Genomic DNA, 14,175 nt, shown 5'->3' on the forward strand with positions numbered 1-14,175 from the left:
AAAATAGTTAGAGCAGAGACATCACACTGACAACAAAGGTCTGCATAGTTAAAGCAATGGTGTTCCCCGTAGTAACATATGGCTGTGAGAGCTGGACCATAAGGAAGGCTGAGAGAAGGAAGATCGATGCTTTTGAACTGTGGTGTTGGAGGAAAATTCTGAGAGTGCCTTGGACTGCAAGAAGATCAAGCCAGTCCATCCTCCAGGAAATAAAGCCAGACTGCTCACTTGAGGGAATGATATGAAAGGCAAAACTGAAATACTTTGGCCACATAATGAGAAGACAGGACACCCTGGAGAAGGTGCTGATGCTAGGGAGAGTGGAGGGCAAAAGGAAGAGGGGCTGACCAAGGGCAAGGTGGATGGATGATATTCTAGAGGTGACGGACTCGTCCCTGGGGGAGCTGGGGGTGTTGACGACCGACAGGAAGCTCTGGCATGGGCTGGTCCATGAAGTCACGAAGACTCGGAAGCGACTAAACGAATAAACAACAACAATTGGTAAAATGCTTATTGAAGACTGAAAATGAATCAAGAAAATTTAACATGTACAGATCTTGGAGGAAAAGTAATGGGTAGAGTGTGGTCTGCTGTGTGAAATGAGTCTTTGTGTAAAAAAACAAAAAGAAACAGTTGCATAAAAGAGAACTTCTATCCATTTTGTTACAAAAAATGCAGGGCATGTCAAGAAAATTCTAACAGTTGAGTGCAGTGGGAATGGATTACTAAGAAGAGTGTGAGTAAAGAGATAGGATCAGGAATAAATGGATGTGGATTGAATACAAAAGTTAGTGACTAATACATAATAGCCCATTGAGGTATTTTGGTCATATAGGGAAAATGAATGAGGATCAAATTACAAAACCAAAATATGAAAGGAGGAGGAATGGGTTGAGGGATATAGGAAGGCTGAAAAACTCATGGCTGGATGGAATGGGTTGAGGGATATAGGAAGGCTGAAAAACTCATGGCTGGATGGAATTAATGAGATCCTGAAAAAGAGAAAGGTAAAAGTTTAAAGAACAAAAGGCAATGTAGGAAGCAGTGAATGAATGTAGAGAAGCATGAAGAAGTATAGTATTGATGTGACCCAGCTTTAGTTATGTTTCCTTTTCCTTTTCCCTTAGTTTCTCTGTCCTACTGTCATGTTCACTGTTTCAATATGCACTGTACATCGTAATGTTTCACATGCCATGGCGCTGATGTGCGTTTCTGTTTGGGAGGGAGCTGCTGTGAAACCTTGTACCAAGCTCTGTATCTGTGTTCATTACAATGGAGTGTGTTTGGGTTATGTTCTCTGTTCAAGGACTTTTCCCGCAGACCATCAGAAATCGTTAGGAGCACCTGGGATTGTGAACTTGGGAAGATTCTATGGGGGGAGGGATTTCATTTGCATCGAGGGTTTTTAGTTTCCGTTGGCACGCTTTTATCATTCTCAGCTTTCTCTGTGATCCTGCATACTATTCTTTAATAAATCAGATATCTTTGAATCCCTGCTCATGAGCCTGATAGTGTTTTAGAATAGGCAACCATTACATAAAGCTGAGAATCACCAGAATTGTACCGTTAGCTCCTACCAAGATTAGTTTCTTGTGAGGGAAAATAGTTAACGATGGCCGAGTCCAAGTTTATGACCGGGGGACTTGAGGAGACGGCTAGCTTGATGCCCGAGTCGATGGTCAAGAGCGGAGAACAGAGCCTCACCCCAGAACCTTCAGATTTCCGGGTGGAATCGAGTTCCAGTCCTGAGGTGGAGGAATCTGACAATGGGGGAGAACCCCAGACAGGGACGTCTCGGGCGTCCTGGAAGTATCAGTTCCCACTGACCCCAGACGTAGAATCTACCACGGTATCAACAGAGAGACAGCCTAACACGCGAGGGAGGGAGGAATCTCAAACCCCTGAAAGGCTAAGAGTGATGGAGGCCAAAATAGAATCAATGGAGTACATGCTAAGAAACCTGTCTCTGTCATTGGGGGGGCAGGGGAGGCGCAGAGAAGATCCCAGCTTCACGCAACCATCCCCCATCCTCCCATCCAGACCGCCAGCAGAGCAGGGCCGGAGATGGCTCCGGGATGAATCTCCACCCCGCAGGGCTCAATCACCAGTGTCCCCCCCACCGAAGAGGGAAAGCTACTGTAACCTGGGGCCCAACCACTCAAGCAGCTGCTGATTCCGCTCCAACTGGAGTGGGGGTGAGAGACTTTTCTGTCAAGTTTGATGGGGATCCAGCCAAGTTATCTTTCTTTCTAACTAACGCTAAAAGTTACATGAGGCAGTTTGGACCATACGTCCCTTCCGAAGAGGCTAAGATAACTGCCATTGCCACCAAGTTGAAGGGTCGAGCAGCTGACTGGTATGTTCAGTTAAGTGAGGCTGACTCCCCTGCACTTGATTATTTCGAGGAATTCATGTGGGCATTAAAGCTGCTTTTTGAGGATCCTCTGGCCAAGGCAAGAGCTAAGAAGGCACTGAAGGATCTTACCCAGGGCCAAATGTCTGTAGCTGATTCCACCCTAGAGTTTAAGGCTCTAGCTGGGAAAATCCCCAACTGGTCTCAGTCAACCTTAATAGAATGGTTTAAAGAGGGACTCAACCAGGACGTCCTACGGTGGGCGTTGTGTAGAGACGACCCAGAGTCATTGTACGAATGGATCTGTCTGGCAGGCAAGGCTGAGCACACTCAGCATACCTTCATGCAAGCTAGAAGATCTGAAAGACCACCCACCACGAGGGCACCCCGAAGTGCTGCGACTGCTCCCCGGCCAAGCTATAGAGCCTGGGATGAGGAGAGAGATCAGCGCTATGCAAGGGGTCAGTGTCTCCGATGTGGAAAGGAAGGGCATCGAGCAGCTGATTGCCCAAAAGCCAAGGCTGGAGATTGAGTGGGCAAGCCACTGGCCAAATCGCCCCCCCCTCGCAGTGGATGACAGCAGCCAAGGGCGCAGCCAACGCTGAGGAAGTATTCTACTCCTCGGGAGAGGCTGAAGACGACTCTAAGGAGCTGGCGGGAAACGCCAGCCACCTGCCATGAAGAGCTCCTGCGGGCAGGTGGAGGAGGATGGGCACGAGGATGCTATGGTGAGTGCTGACTGTCCCACTTTAGCAGTAAAAGTGAAATTGGGTTCCTGCACAAAAACTACAGAGGTCTGGGCTTTGGTTGACTCTGGGTGTTCCAGGTGTTTAATTCACCCTGATTTGGTTCCTGCTTTGGACCTGCCTAGCTTCCCCCTCCAGCAGCCTTTGATCTTCACACAGTTGGATGGTTCAACGGTGGGGGGGGGGAGGCGGCAACCCATTTCACTGGAACTGTCGCAATGCAAATGGGCAGCCACCATGAGACTTTAAAATTCGTTGTAGCACCTGTTGGCAATCCCTTGGTAATTCTGGGGATCCCCTGGTTAACCTATCAAAGCCGATATATAAACTGGGAACACAGAACTGTGACTTTTAAAGATGGGTTTTACCAAGCTCCTACAGCGGAGAGAGCTTCACGTGCAGGGGTTGGAAGGGCTGCAATTGCCACGCCGCGCCCTAGCTTGGCACATTTAGAAGGCTTGCCTGATCGATACCAAGACTTTGCAGACGTATTTGGGGAAATGGAAGCAGATCAGCTACCCCCCCCCCCGAAAACTGACTGTGCAATAGAGTTGGTTCCCAATGCTCAATTGCCCAAGCCAAAAATTTATCCAATGACTCAGAAGGAGCTTGAGGCATTACGGACTTTATTGACAAAAATCTGTCAAGGGGGTTTATTGAACCTGCAAATTCCCCAGTTGGGGCCCCTGTGCTATTCCGGGAAAAGAAAGATGACACACTTCAACTCTGTACAGACTATCGAGGGTTAAATTCCGTCTCAATTCTCAACAAGCACCCTCTTCTGCTCATGAAGGACATCTTGGCTCATTTGTCTAAGGGCAAGATTTTCTCCAAGCTCCATCTTTGCAAAGCCTATTTCCGCATCCGCATACGAGCTGGGGATGAGTGGAAAACTGCTTTTAATTGCCCACTGGGTTCATTTCAGTACAAAGTCCTCCCTTTTGGGTTGGCAGGGGCGCCCGGAGTCTTCACACAATTGATTAATGAAGTATTGCATGATCATTTGTTTAAAGGGCTCCTGGTTTATTTAGATGATGTTCTCATTTACACTGAAATGGAGGAGGAACACGAACGCCTCCTCAAACAGGTGTTACACAAGCTTAGAAATGCCAAACTCTGTGCCAAAGTTTCCAAATGTGAATTTCACAAGACCCGACTTGACTATCTGGGCTATCAGGTGTCTGACAAGGGCATTGAAATGGACCCTGCAAAAATTCAGGCGATTTTAAGCTGGGAATGTCCCCGCACCCGGAGGCAATTGCAAGGTTTCCTTGGGTTCAGTGATTACTATCGCCAATTTATCCAGGGGTTCGCTGAGATTGCCTTGCCCCTCACTGATTTACTCCGTACCAAGGGCTTGGGGGAGACACGCAAGGTAAAACATCCTGGAGCAGTGCTGAATTGGACGCCTGAATGCCAGGCAGCATTCGAGAAGTTAAAAACCCTCTTCACTGCTGAGCCTATCTTACAGCACCCTGATCCTGAATGCCCCTTTGTGGTCCAAGTTGATGCTTCTGACTCCTCAGTTGGGGCTATTTTGTTACAGAGAGATTCTGAAAATCACTTAAAACCCTGCCCTTATCTGTCCAGGAAATTTTCTGAAACCAAACACCAGTGGCATGTTTGGGAAAAGGAGGCATTTGCTGTAAAAGCCGCTTTGGAAGCCTGGAGTCACCTCCTTGAAGGCGCTAAATGCCCTTTCCAGGTTTGGACCGATCACAGGAATTTGGAAGCCCTCCGCACCCCCTGGCGTCTCAGTCCTAAACACATTCGCTGGGCTCAGTTTTTCAGTTGTTTCAACTTCCAGTTAAAATTTATCCAAGGAAAGAAAAACTTTCTGGCCGATGCTTTGTCGCGTTTACCTCAGGATTTTGACCAGGGGGCAGATGTGGTTGGGACTGTTCTCACTGAACCACAACTGGGTTTGGTTGCTGTCACTCGGAGCCAGACCTGAGCGTGGGGAACCCCGCCCCCAGCCCAGTCTGGGAAGCGGAAAGTGCAAGTTCCTTGTGAGTTACAGAAGGACTTTCTCCAGGCGCTGAAATCTGACACTTGGTTGCTAGCTAGTAAAGACACTTTCTTTTGAAAACGGTCTGGTGTGGGTGGAATACCGCCTTTATGTGCCCGAAACTTTAAGAGCTGAGATTTTACAGTGTTCCCATGATGATAAACTTGCTGGACACTTTGGTTTTGTCAAAACATTGCATTTGGTTCGTCAATTCTGGTGGCCTACCTTGAGACATGATGTAAAAGACTATGTTGCCTCGTGTCCTGTTTGTGCCCTGTCAAAACGTAAGGGGGGGAAACCACAGGGGCTTCTACAGACAGTGGCCAGCCTGTCCCATCCCTGGGATGAGATTTCTATGGATTTTATTGTGGATCTTCCTCGCAGTCAGAAGAAAACTGTCATTTGGGTTGTAAAAGATTTTTTTTCCAAACAAGCACATTTCATTCCATGTGCATCCATCCCGTCAGCCCCGCAATTGGCGTGCCTATTTCTCATCCACATCTACCGCCTCCATGGTAGCCCCTCCCATTCGGTCAGTGACTGCGGGACACAGTTTACTTCCCAGTTTTGGAAATCATTTTTAAAATTGATTGGCACCAAACAAGCACTGTCCACGTCGTCCCATCCTGAGACTGATGGTTCTACTGAGATTTTAAACTCCACTCTTGAACAGTTTCTTAGAGCATACATTAAGTACCATCAGGACGATTGGGTGGAGTTACTACCTTTGCTGAAGTGGCTTACAACAATGCTGTCCATCAAAGTACCGGGCAAACCCCTTTTCGTGTGGTTTCTGGTCACGACTTTGTTCCCATCCCTGAACTGCCACAACCCCCTTCCCAAACATGTTCTGCATTGGACTGGGCTGTTAAGCTGTCTGATTCCTGGCCAGTGATTCAACAAGCTTTGGCTGATGCCCAGGCTGCTTACAAGTTTCAAGCCGATAAGCATCGTTCCTTGCAATACGACTTCAAGATTGGGGATCAGGTGTATCTATCTACCAAATTTATCAAGTCACCACAACCCTCTAAAAAACTTGCTCCCAAGTTCATTGGTCCTTTCCCTATTGTTGGTCTTATCAATCCAGTTACTGTTAAATTGGACCTGGCTCACAATTTGAAACGCTTGCACCCTGTTTTCCATTGCAGCTTGCTCAAGCCTGTCCACCACTCCTCCCGCTGGCATCCTCAACCTCCTCCTCCTGCTCCGATCATGATTGACGGCCAACAGCACTTTGAAGTCAAGGAGGTCGTTGATTCTCGCAAGCTTCGAGGCACCCTCCAGTATCTGGTCCGATGGAAACACTTTCCTCATCCTGAATGGGTGTCTGCCCGCCATGTTAATGCTCCTGATTTAGTTAACCGTTTCCACCTTGCTTACCCTTTGAAGCCTGCTTAGTCTTTTCTTTCTTTTAGGGGGGCAGTATGTCATGTTCACTGTTTCAATGTACAGTATACATCGTAACGTTTCACATGCCATGGTGCTGACGCGCGTTTCTGTTTGGGAGGGAGCTGCTGTGAAACCTTGTACCAAGCTCTGTATCTGTGTTCATTACAATGGAATGTGTTCGGGTTATGTTCTCTGTTCAAGGACTTTTCCCGCAGACCATCAGAAACCGTTAGGAGCACCTGGGATTGTGAACTTGGGAAGATTCTACGGGGGGAGGGATTTCATTTGCACCGAGGGTTTTTAGTTTGCATTTGGCGCGCTTTTATCATTCTCAGCTTTCCCTGTGATCCTGCATACTATTCTTTAATAAATCAGATATCTTTGAATCCCTGCTCATGAGTCTGATAGTGTTTTAGAATAGGCAGCCATTACACCTACTATTTCTCACCCCTTTTTCTGTGCTATGCACAAAGTGCCTTACCCCAAAAGGGAATAGTGTAATGCATAGTGTGATACAACCCTCTTAGCAGATGCAGAAAGACGTTCTTCTCATCCTCACTATCACGTACTCTGAAGGTATCAAAGGGAAACCCAATCATAATGAACAACATTAGCAGCCCCATTTCCAAGTGATCTTGAGATAAGCCTCTTTGGATGAAGGTGTTTTCTCAATATATTCTATGATCAGCTACCAGAGATCAGTAATTAAAGGTACCATGCCTATCAGAGCCCAACTCCTAGTTCTTTTCGTCTGCATGCATAGATCAAGTTTTGTACCAGAGGAACCTTGCTCATCCCTTTTTGACCCATTATTCATAGAGCGAAAGCCCTTAAAACTTTAGTTAGAAAACAGCCCATCGTATAGGAGAAGCATCTATATAAGCTTAAGCAGCTGCCAAAGAATTAATGTAAAATTAACCATACTGCAGAATCAGATTTGCATTACAGCTGCTTCCACCTAGTTGCTGTTTCCTTCAAGCTGAGAAAACCACCTTCTACTGCAGTGGTTCTTAACCTGGGGGTAATTTGGGCATATCCTGGTGGTAATGGAATGATCTATTATTGCTTGTTTGTGAGTCAGGGATCCACTTTGGGACTGCCATTGTCAAGACACTTGTGAAAAACAACTGTCTGGGGTTGGGGGGAGGCAGATAATGACATTATTTGAGACTGAGAAATGGGGTAATTGGGTCAAACAGTTTAAGAATCACTGTTCTACTGAATGATGCAGCATGCTACCTGCCACAATTGCTAGGTCCATCACAGGCAAAACATACACTTATGGAAGAATTGTTTAACCAGAGCATAACAATAATAAAGAAGCAGATCTATGAGCACTCAGTCATGGACACACATGCACACACATGGCAGATGAAATCAGATTAAATACATATGGAAAGAGATATATAGAGTGGTCATTTTTTTTCTCTATCATTATCCAGAAAGAGAGGACATAATGACATTTCCGTGAGCTATTTCAGCATCTGTGGTTTGCATGGGACTGTGCTGTTCTTCTCTGTTGTTCCTTTAAGCAGCTTTATTGTCTCCCATCAATTATGCCTCTAGAGCCTAGAAATTTCTGCAATTTTGGACCACTAAATATTCTGAAAATGTGGGAACCACCCTCTTAAACATCCCTCTCTTCATGTTTTTGTCTTTAAGAGCATGAGAGTTCACTTTTTTGGCAACTAAGGCAATGATTGTGGTTATATTTATTTCTTTAGAAATATTTATATACTGCCCCAATTGACAAGACTCCGGGTTCAATACAAAGAACAAACCAGAAACAGAATTATCTAAAAAAATTTAAAAACAACTCCCTTTTTGCATGCATTCCCATCCCACTCAATTTTAAAGGCCTTAATTTAGTACCAAAACATTTAATCCCAAATTAAATATTTACTTACATGAATTATTTACTTAAGTGAATCATGCTATAATAGCAGCAGTTCTTGGCAGAAATTTGCTGGTCAAAGAGGTTTAACAAAAGTCTCAGAGTACTAAGAGACTAGGAATGAGTAGATCTCCTGCCCAATGAAATCCCATTTTGGGACATTCATTATTGTATTTCCTATTCACATTTTTCTTTCAGGGTTGCTTATGTGAGATCATAGTTCCACACAATTTTTAGTCCTTGCATTGCTACTTGTGTTACACTTTACACTTCAGTGGACCACTTTTCAGCCACTGATCTATTCTTGCAAACCAGTTAACTGATGGCACACAAGAGGATGTCAAAATACCTGTTTCAGAGCTTCCTTTTTGGAAGTCACATAGAAATGGAAGAGTGGGCTTGAAAATACAAACATAACCAGATATAATCACTTCTAAGAATTCCTAGAAACATACTCTATCCTCTTCCACTGTATTGATTTGTTTTGTCATTCTATTTATATCTTTATTTCTGCAATAAAAGCAATTTCTGAAGCTCAAAGGCAACATAAATCACATACCTCAGTTACAGAAATCATTAAAAAAAATTGAAAAGCATTGCAAAACTGCTCTGCTATAACATCTAGCTTAAAGAAAATGCTACATGAAGCTCCAAAATTTGAACATATTACAAGTTATTACAGATCAAGAAAAAAAATTAGGGCATTGTTGTTTTTTTGTTTTCTTTTTCTTGTTTAAATTTCTTAAAATATTGTTATTCTCTTACTGCTGTCTGCATATTGTAGTTGCCAAACTAAAATTATTTATTACAGGTCTGGTGAACATTTTGCACCCAAAGATTCATAATAATTTGTCTGTCATCCTTCAAAACATTAAGATTTTCTGAGATGGTTTATAACTGGAACCCAAAAATAATTTTAAGAACAATGCCTAGTACTAACTATAGACTAATGGTAAAAAAATTAAGTAAATTACAATAAAGTTGTTTTTATTGTCTCCCCAAAGTTGTAACATATGATTCAATTTGATTGAAATTTCTGTGTGGAAGTACAACTTATCAGAAATTTTGCATTCCCCACCCAGGAATCATCTAAACCAGTGTTTCTCAAATTTGGCAACTTTAAGATGCATGGACTTCAACTCCCAGAATTCCCCAGCCAACTCCCAGAATTCCCCAGCATAGCTGGCTAAGGAATTCTGGGAGTTGAAGTCCACACATCTTAAAGTTGTCAACTTTGAGAAACACTGAGCTAAACTGTTCATATACAACTTGCAAGAAAAAGACAAGTTTGCCCAGCCTGCACATTTTTGGGAACACCTATTCATTTGCCTACTACTACTATTACTAATAATCATGTACAAAATCTTCAAGCAAGAGAAGACAAACAGCAAGGAAAAAAAGTAGAAAAGACTGACATAGGGAATCTTCATGCCCTAAAGGCATAAAATACTTTAAATACATTAATACTGAAGTTGCTTAAAAATGAAACAATGACATGTTTATGGGGGAAAAAACCCCTCTCATTTTAAATCAACCTTCTCCAAATCCCTCTGATTTAGGTTGTTACCTTACAAGTAAGCAACTTTAAGTCTGCAGGCTTCTAATGTCCAACTGAGGTAATTTGAATGTGAAAAAGAGTTTCAATTCAAGTAGAGATGGGACTATCAACCAGAGTATGTTGTGGGGAGGAGACACAATACAAAGAACCACAGTGTTAGGGGATTCTTTAGATTATCTGGTCCCTTGCTCAAGAAATGCAGTGACAGTTTTACTCCTAAAGGCAGCCTAGAAAGATTTTAAGTAAGGTAAGAAAGATAAATACAGAATCCAAAATACACTCACCAACCCTTGACTAGATTATTGATCTCACTGCCAAGTTGCTTTTCATATCAATATGCACATGAACATAGCATATATACTGAGTGCATACATAATGATAAGATGCTTTTTCTAATAATCTACTAAAATCTATCATTTTACCCTCTGGGAAATAAAGAACAAGCTTTGTTATAACCCTCTTCCAGCACTAATTTCAACTTCAATGGGAAGAAAGAGAGGAGGTAGTGGTTCTCACTTCTGCTGTAATGCTAGTCATGCCGTGACAGGTGTGCAGATGAGCTCTGTTGCTATAAATGTGTTTTTCTCAATGAGTAGGGTTCTTGATCCCTGGGAACTGAAGGATATACAGTATGTGGTAGGTTTTTCTGTGTTTTAATCCCTGTCAGCTACCCAGAGTCACTTGTGTTAGATGGATAGCTATATAAATTAAATCAAGTAAATAAATAAATAATCAATCAGAATTCGCAAGAAGAAAGGCCTTTCCCATTTCTTTATTAACTGGTTTTTCCAAACCGGTACCTGTAATTGCTTTCTTCTCTCCTTTCTCCAGCTTGGCTTGGGGCAATTCAGTATCTCCGCCATGTTCCATGGGCTGCTCTGCTCTTTTCATTGCTGTGCCTTTAAAGCTCATCTGAAGTTGACTGGTATATTTCTCATGCTGAAGAGGAAAGGCAAGAAACTTGGTGTCTATACTCTGAAATGAGCAGCAACTCCAACAGAATCCCAGGATAATAATGCTGAAGTGCCTCCCAGTCCTGGAGCAAAAGAAGCCATCTGTGGTTCACGGACTACCACCTAACCCTCGGGTCTTGCCATTGTGACTCAGTGGGAAAAGGCTGAAACTTCAGCTCACCATTTTCAGAGTGTCTCCTTCTCTTTTTTACTTTTGCCAGGCTTAACAAACACATTGTCTCAAAACAGCCTCTCCGAAAGGGCAGAACCTCTCAGCTGTGGCCCACCCAGGTACAACACCTTGTCACTGCTGTGCCCCATGCAGTCCTCAGAGGCCTTGTTTTTTCTCTTTTTAGGAAAAAAATGCCATTCCCCCCCCATGAAGATCCCATCTTCATAGATCACATATATAATTGTCAAACTTTCCCTGCTACCAGGAAATTTAAAAACCTGCATAAGCTGTAAGAAGAACTGTGCTTGGACATTCTGTGGTGGCATTTATAGGCCCTCCAAGGGCCAAATCAGATGAGACCTCATTACTAGAGACAGATGAACTAACCTGTTTTCCTGAGATAAACCACAAACAAACCTTACTCTGTAAGGCGGATGGAGAAGAGGGTTCATACCAGGAAAATAACACAGAAAAGAAATGTTACATCTCCTATTCTTCCAGAGCCTTGGTCCCAATCCTAATCTCTGTATCACACGCATCCATATTTTAGAAAAGTAAGCTTTGAATTAGGAGGCTTCAGCAATTATCTTTCTGGCCACTGAACAGTAATTTCTAAGATGATACTGAAGCAGAAGGAACAAGATACACAAGTGGTTCCTGTTCTTCCACACGTGTCTAATTTTAAGCAGAATATTTCTATCCTCTCCCCACCCAACATGATTCAGGAAGCTAAAGAGCTCGTTCTCCTGATATAAAGACTACCTTGCTCACTGGCTTCAGTGGAAAAATCGTGTGTATCAATGGACCACTCCTCAGATAAAGGTAAACCATAATTTGCAATGAAACTGGGTTAAGCACCAAGTCTGCATGCTGCCCTCTCTCCTCTCCTCCAGTTCAATAATTAGAAGGAATAATACACCAGAACTGAGTTTTGCTTTAGTACAGGAGAGGGCAACATTTTTGTAGCTAGGATTATATTAATATTAGAGCAAGGGTGAGGATTGCAAAGAATTGAGGGTAATACAATGAGGACAGGCATCCTACTATATGTGGATTCAGAATTTCAGAATTTGATTTTTTGTTTTTCTTATGTTTGGGAGGAAGCAGTTAGGAAGGTTTTTCTTAGGGGCATCTGAGGCCACAAAAATAGATTCAAGGGCTTTATGCAGCACTGGAGCATCTTTATTTGAGCAGATTCTTGAAGTACTTCCAGTCAAAGCTTCTCATTCAGTGGATTATGCAGACAGTCTAAGCAATACTATTATCCCTTTTGAATTTGCCCAAGCTACCTCATTACAGCGTCCATCTTTTCCCTAACTGAAAAGCTTTATTAAGAATGGAATGGTGGTGCAATTTCTCAGCAAATATAGACAAGAAAATATGCAACTGAGGTGCAATGGGCAGAGCTGCTCCTGGAAAAAATGAGATGGCCCTTCTTAGAACTTACAACGCACAGAAGGACCTCAACTGAACATAGCATTGCTTACGTCAAAGTATACATGTGCCAGATTTGGCCATATGGCAACCAGCCCCATTCCAGTGCTCTACATTTTAATTTTTAAAAATTTACTATGCTAAAGTATGCAAAATGTAAAGCATTCTATGGTTTGGGGCTTTGCTTAGAGCAGAATTTCTCAACCTTGGCAACTTTAAGGTATGTGGACTTCAACTCCCAGAAATCCCTAGCCAGCAAGCTTGCTAAGGTTGAGAAACACTGGTTCAGAGTCTAGTACCAAAACTGACAGGCCTCTTGTCAATTTCATTTGCCTCCTACTTTTCTTCATATAAATAAACATAAACAAAAATCAGCATGCCAAAATGATCTTAACAAACACCCACTTAAAAAAAAATCAGAAGGAACACCTGACAACAATGAGGAGTTGGAAAAGGGTAGACCACAATGGTAACCTGTATCCACTGGATAGAATTTAATGAAATAGGCATCCTGAGAAAAGATTAGATTCTCTGAAAGAACTTTAAAGTAACAATAGGGAAGCTAATGGGACATCTAGTGCATTGTTATGGAAATTACGTTTTAAAGTCAGCAAGGTTTTTTTTTACCATGCCAAAAACTATCTAGGGCAGGCATGTTGAACCCACGGCCTGCAGGCCACATGCGGCCCTGAACAGCTAGTAATGCAGCCCCCCAAATTGTAAACTTTTAACATTATTTTGAGAATTTTTCCTGACTCGATTGCGTGGTGCTCGAGTGCGGACTGCATAGGGAGAAACAATGGAACACTGTGTAGGGGAGGGGTTAGTGCAGTGCTAACACCGCCGCCACTACACACATCAGCTTGTGGCAACTTGGCGTTATATATAATATTTCAACCTACCAACACACGTTCCGTGACAACAGGAGTTTATTGTTGTTATTATTAAGTAGACACGTTTTCTTACTTGATTCTTAAACTTTGCTTTATTTGCCTACCTAACAATTTACAATGGGCTTGTTATTTCTTAAAAAATATATTTATTCCTAAATAAATTTATTCCAGCATAGCTTCAATGCCATTTCAACAGAAAACAGAACCCAAAAAAGAAAATAAAAAAAAGAAAAACTGTGGATGAAGGAAGAGTATTCAACGAAAAATGGACAGGTGAGTACTTTTTTCTTGAGACAAATACTGAAGCACTATGCTTAATTTGTAGGGAAAATGTGTCAGTTTTCAAAGACTACAATTTGAAAAGGCATTATATGGAAAAACATGCTGCCAAATTCGAAGTGTATCAAGGAATTTGTCGTAAAAACAAATTAGAGGAACTGAAAAAAAGTCTGTCATCTCAACAATTTTTTTTTAAAAAAGTCCCAACTCAGAATGACTCTATGATAAAAGCTAATTATTTGATAGCAACTCTGATTGCAAAAAAATCAAAACCATTTACCGATGGTGAGTTTATTAAGCAATGTATGGAAAGTGTGGCAGATATAATTTGTCCTGATAAAAAAAGCAATTTTTCTAAAATCAGTTTGTCTCACCAGATTATAGCCAGGCGAACTGAAGAAATAGGAAAATCTGTCGAAAGAGGTTTGAAGAGTACAGCTGCTAATTTCAAATTTTATGCTTTGGCAATGGATGAAAGTACCGATGCTACAGATAC

The 14,175-nt window shown here is 42.5% G+C and overlaps 1 protein-coding gene across 2 annotated transcripts in view; it reads right to left on the bottom strand.

The window, feature by feature from the left end:
• The window catches only part of CEP170B (centrosomal protein 170B), an 87,075-nt gene that overhangs the window by 42,209 nt on the left and 30,691 nt on the right, over nucleotides 1-14,175 (bottom strand). For both annotated transcript variants that reach the window (XM_063290405.1, XM_063290404.1), the window contains one exon: nucleotides 10,749-10,887. In XM_063290405.1, coding sequence (XP_063146475.1) covers nucleotides 10,749-10,887 — 139 coding nt within the window. The remainder of the gene's footprint in view (nucleotides 1-10,748; nucleotides 10,888-14,175) is intronic.

This window comes from Candoia aspera, chromosome 1, assembly GCF_035149785.1.
Source record: "Candoia aspera isolate rCanAsp1 chromosome 1, rCanAsp1.hap2, whole genome shotgun sequence".
NCBI classification, from domain to species: Eukaryota; Metazoa; Chordata; class Lepidosauria; order Squamata; family Boidae; genus Candoia; species Candoia aspera.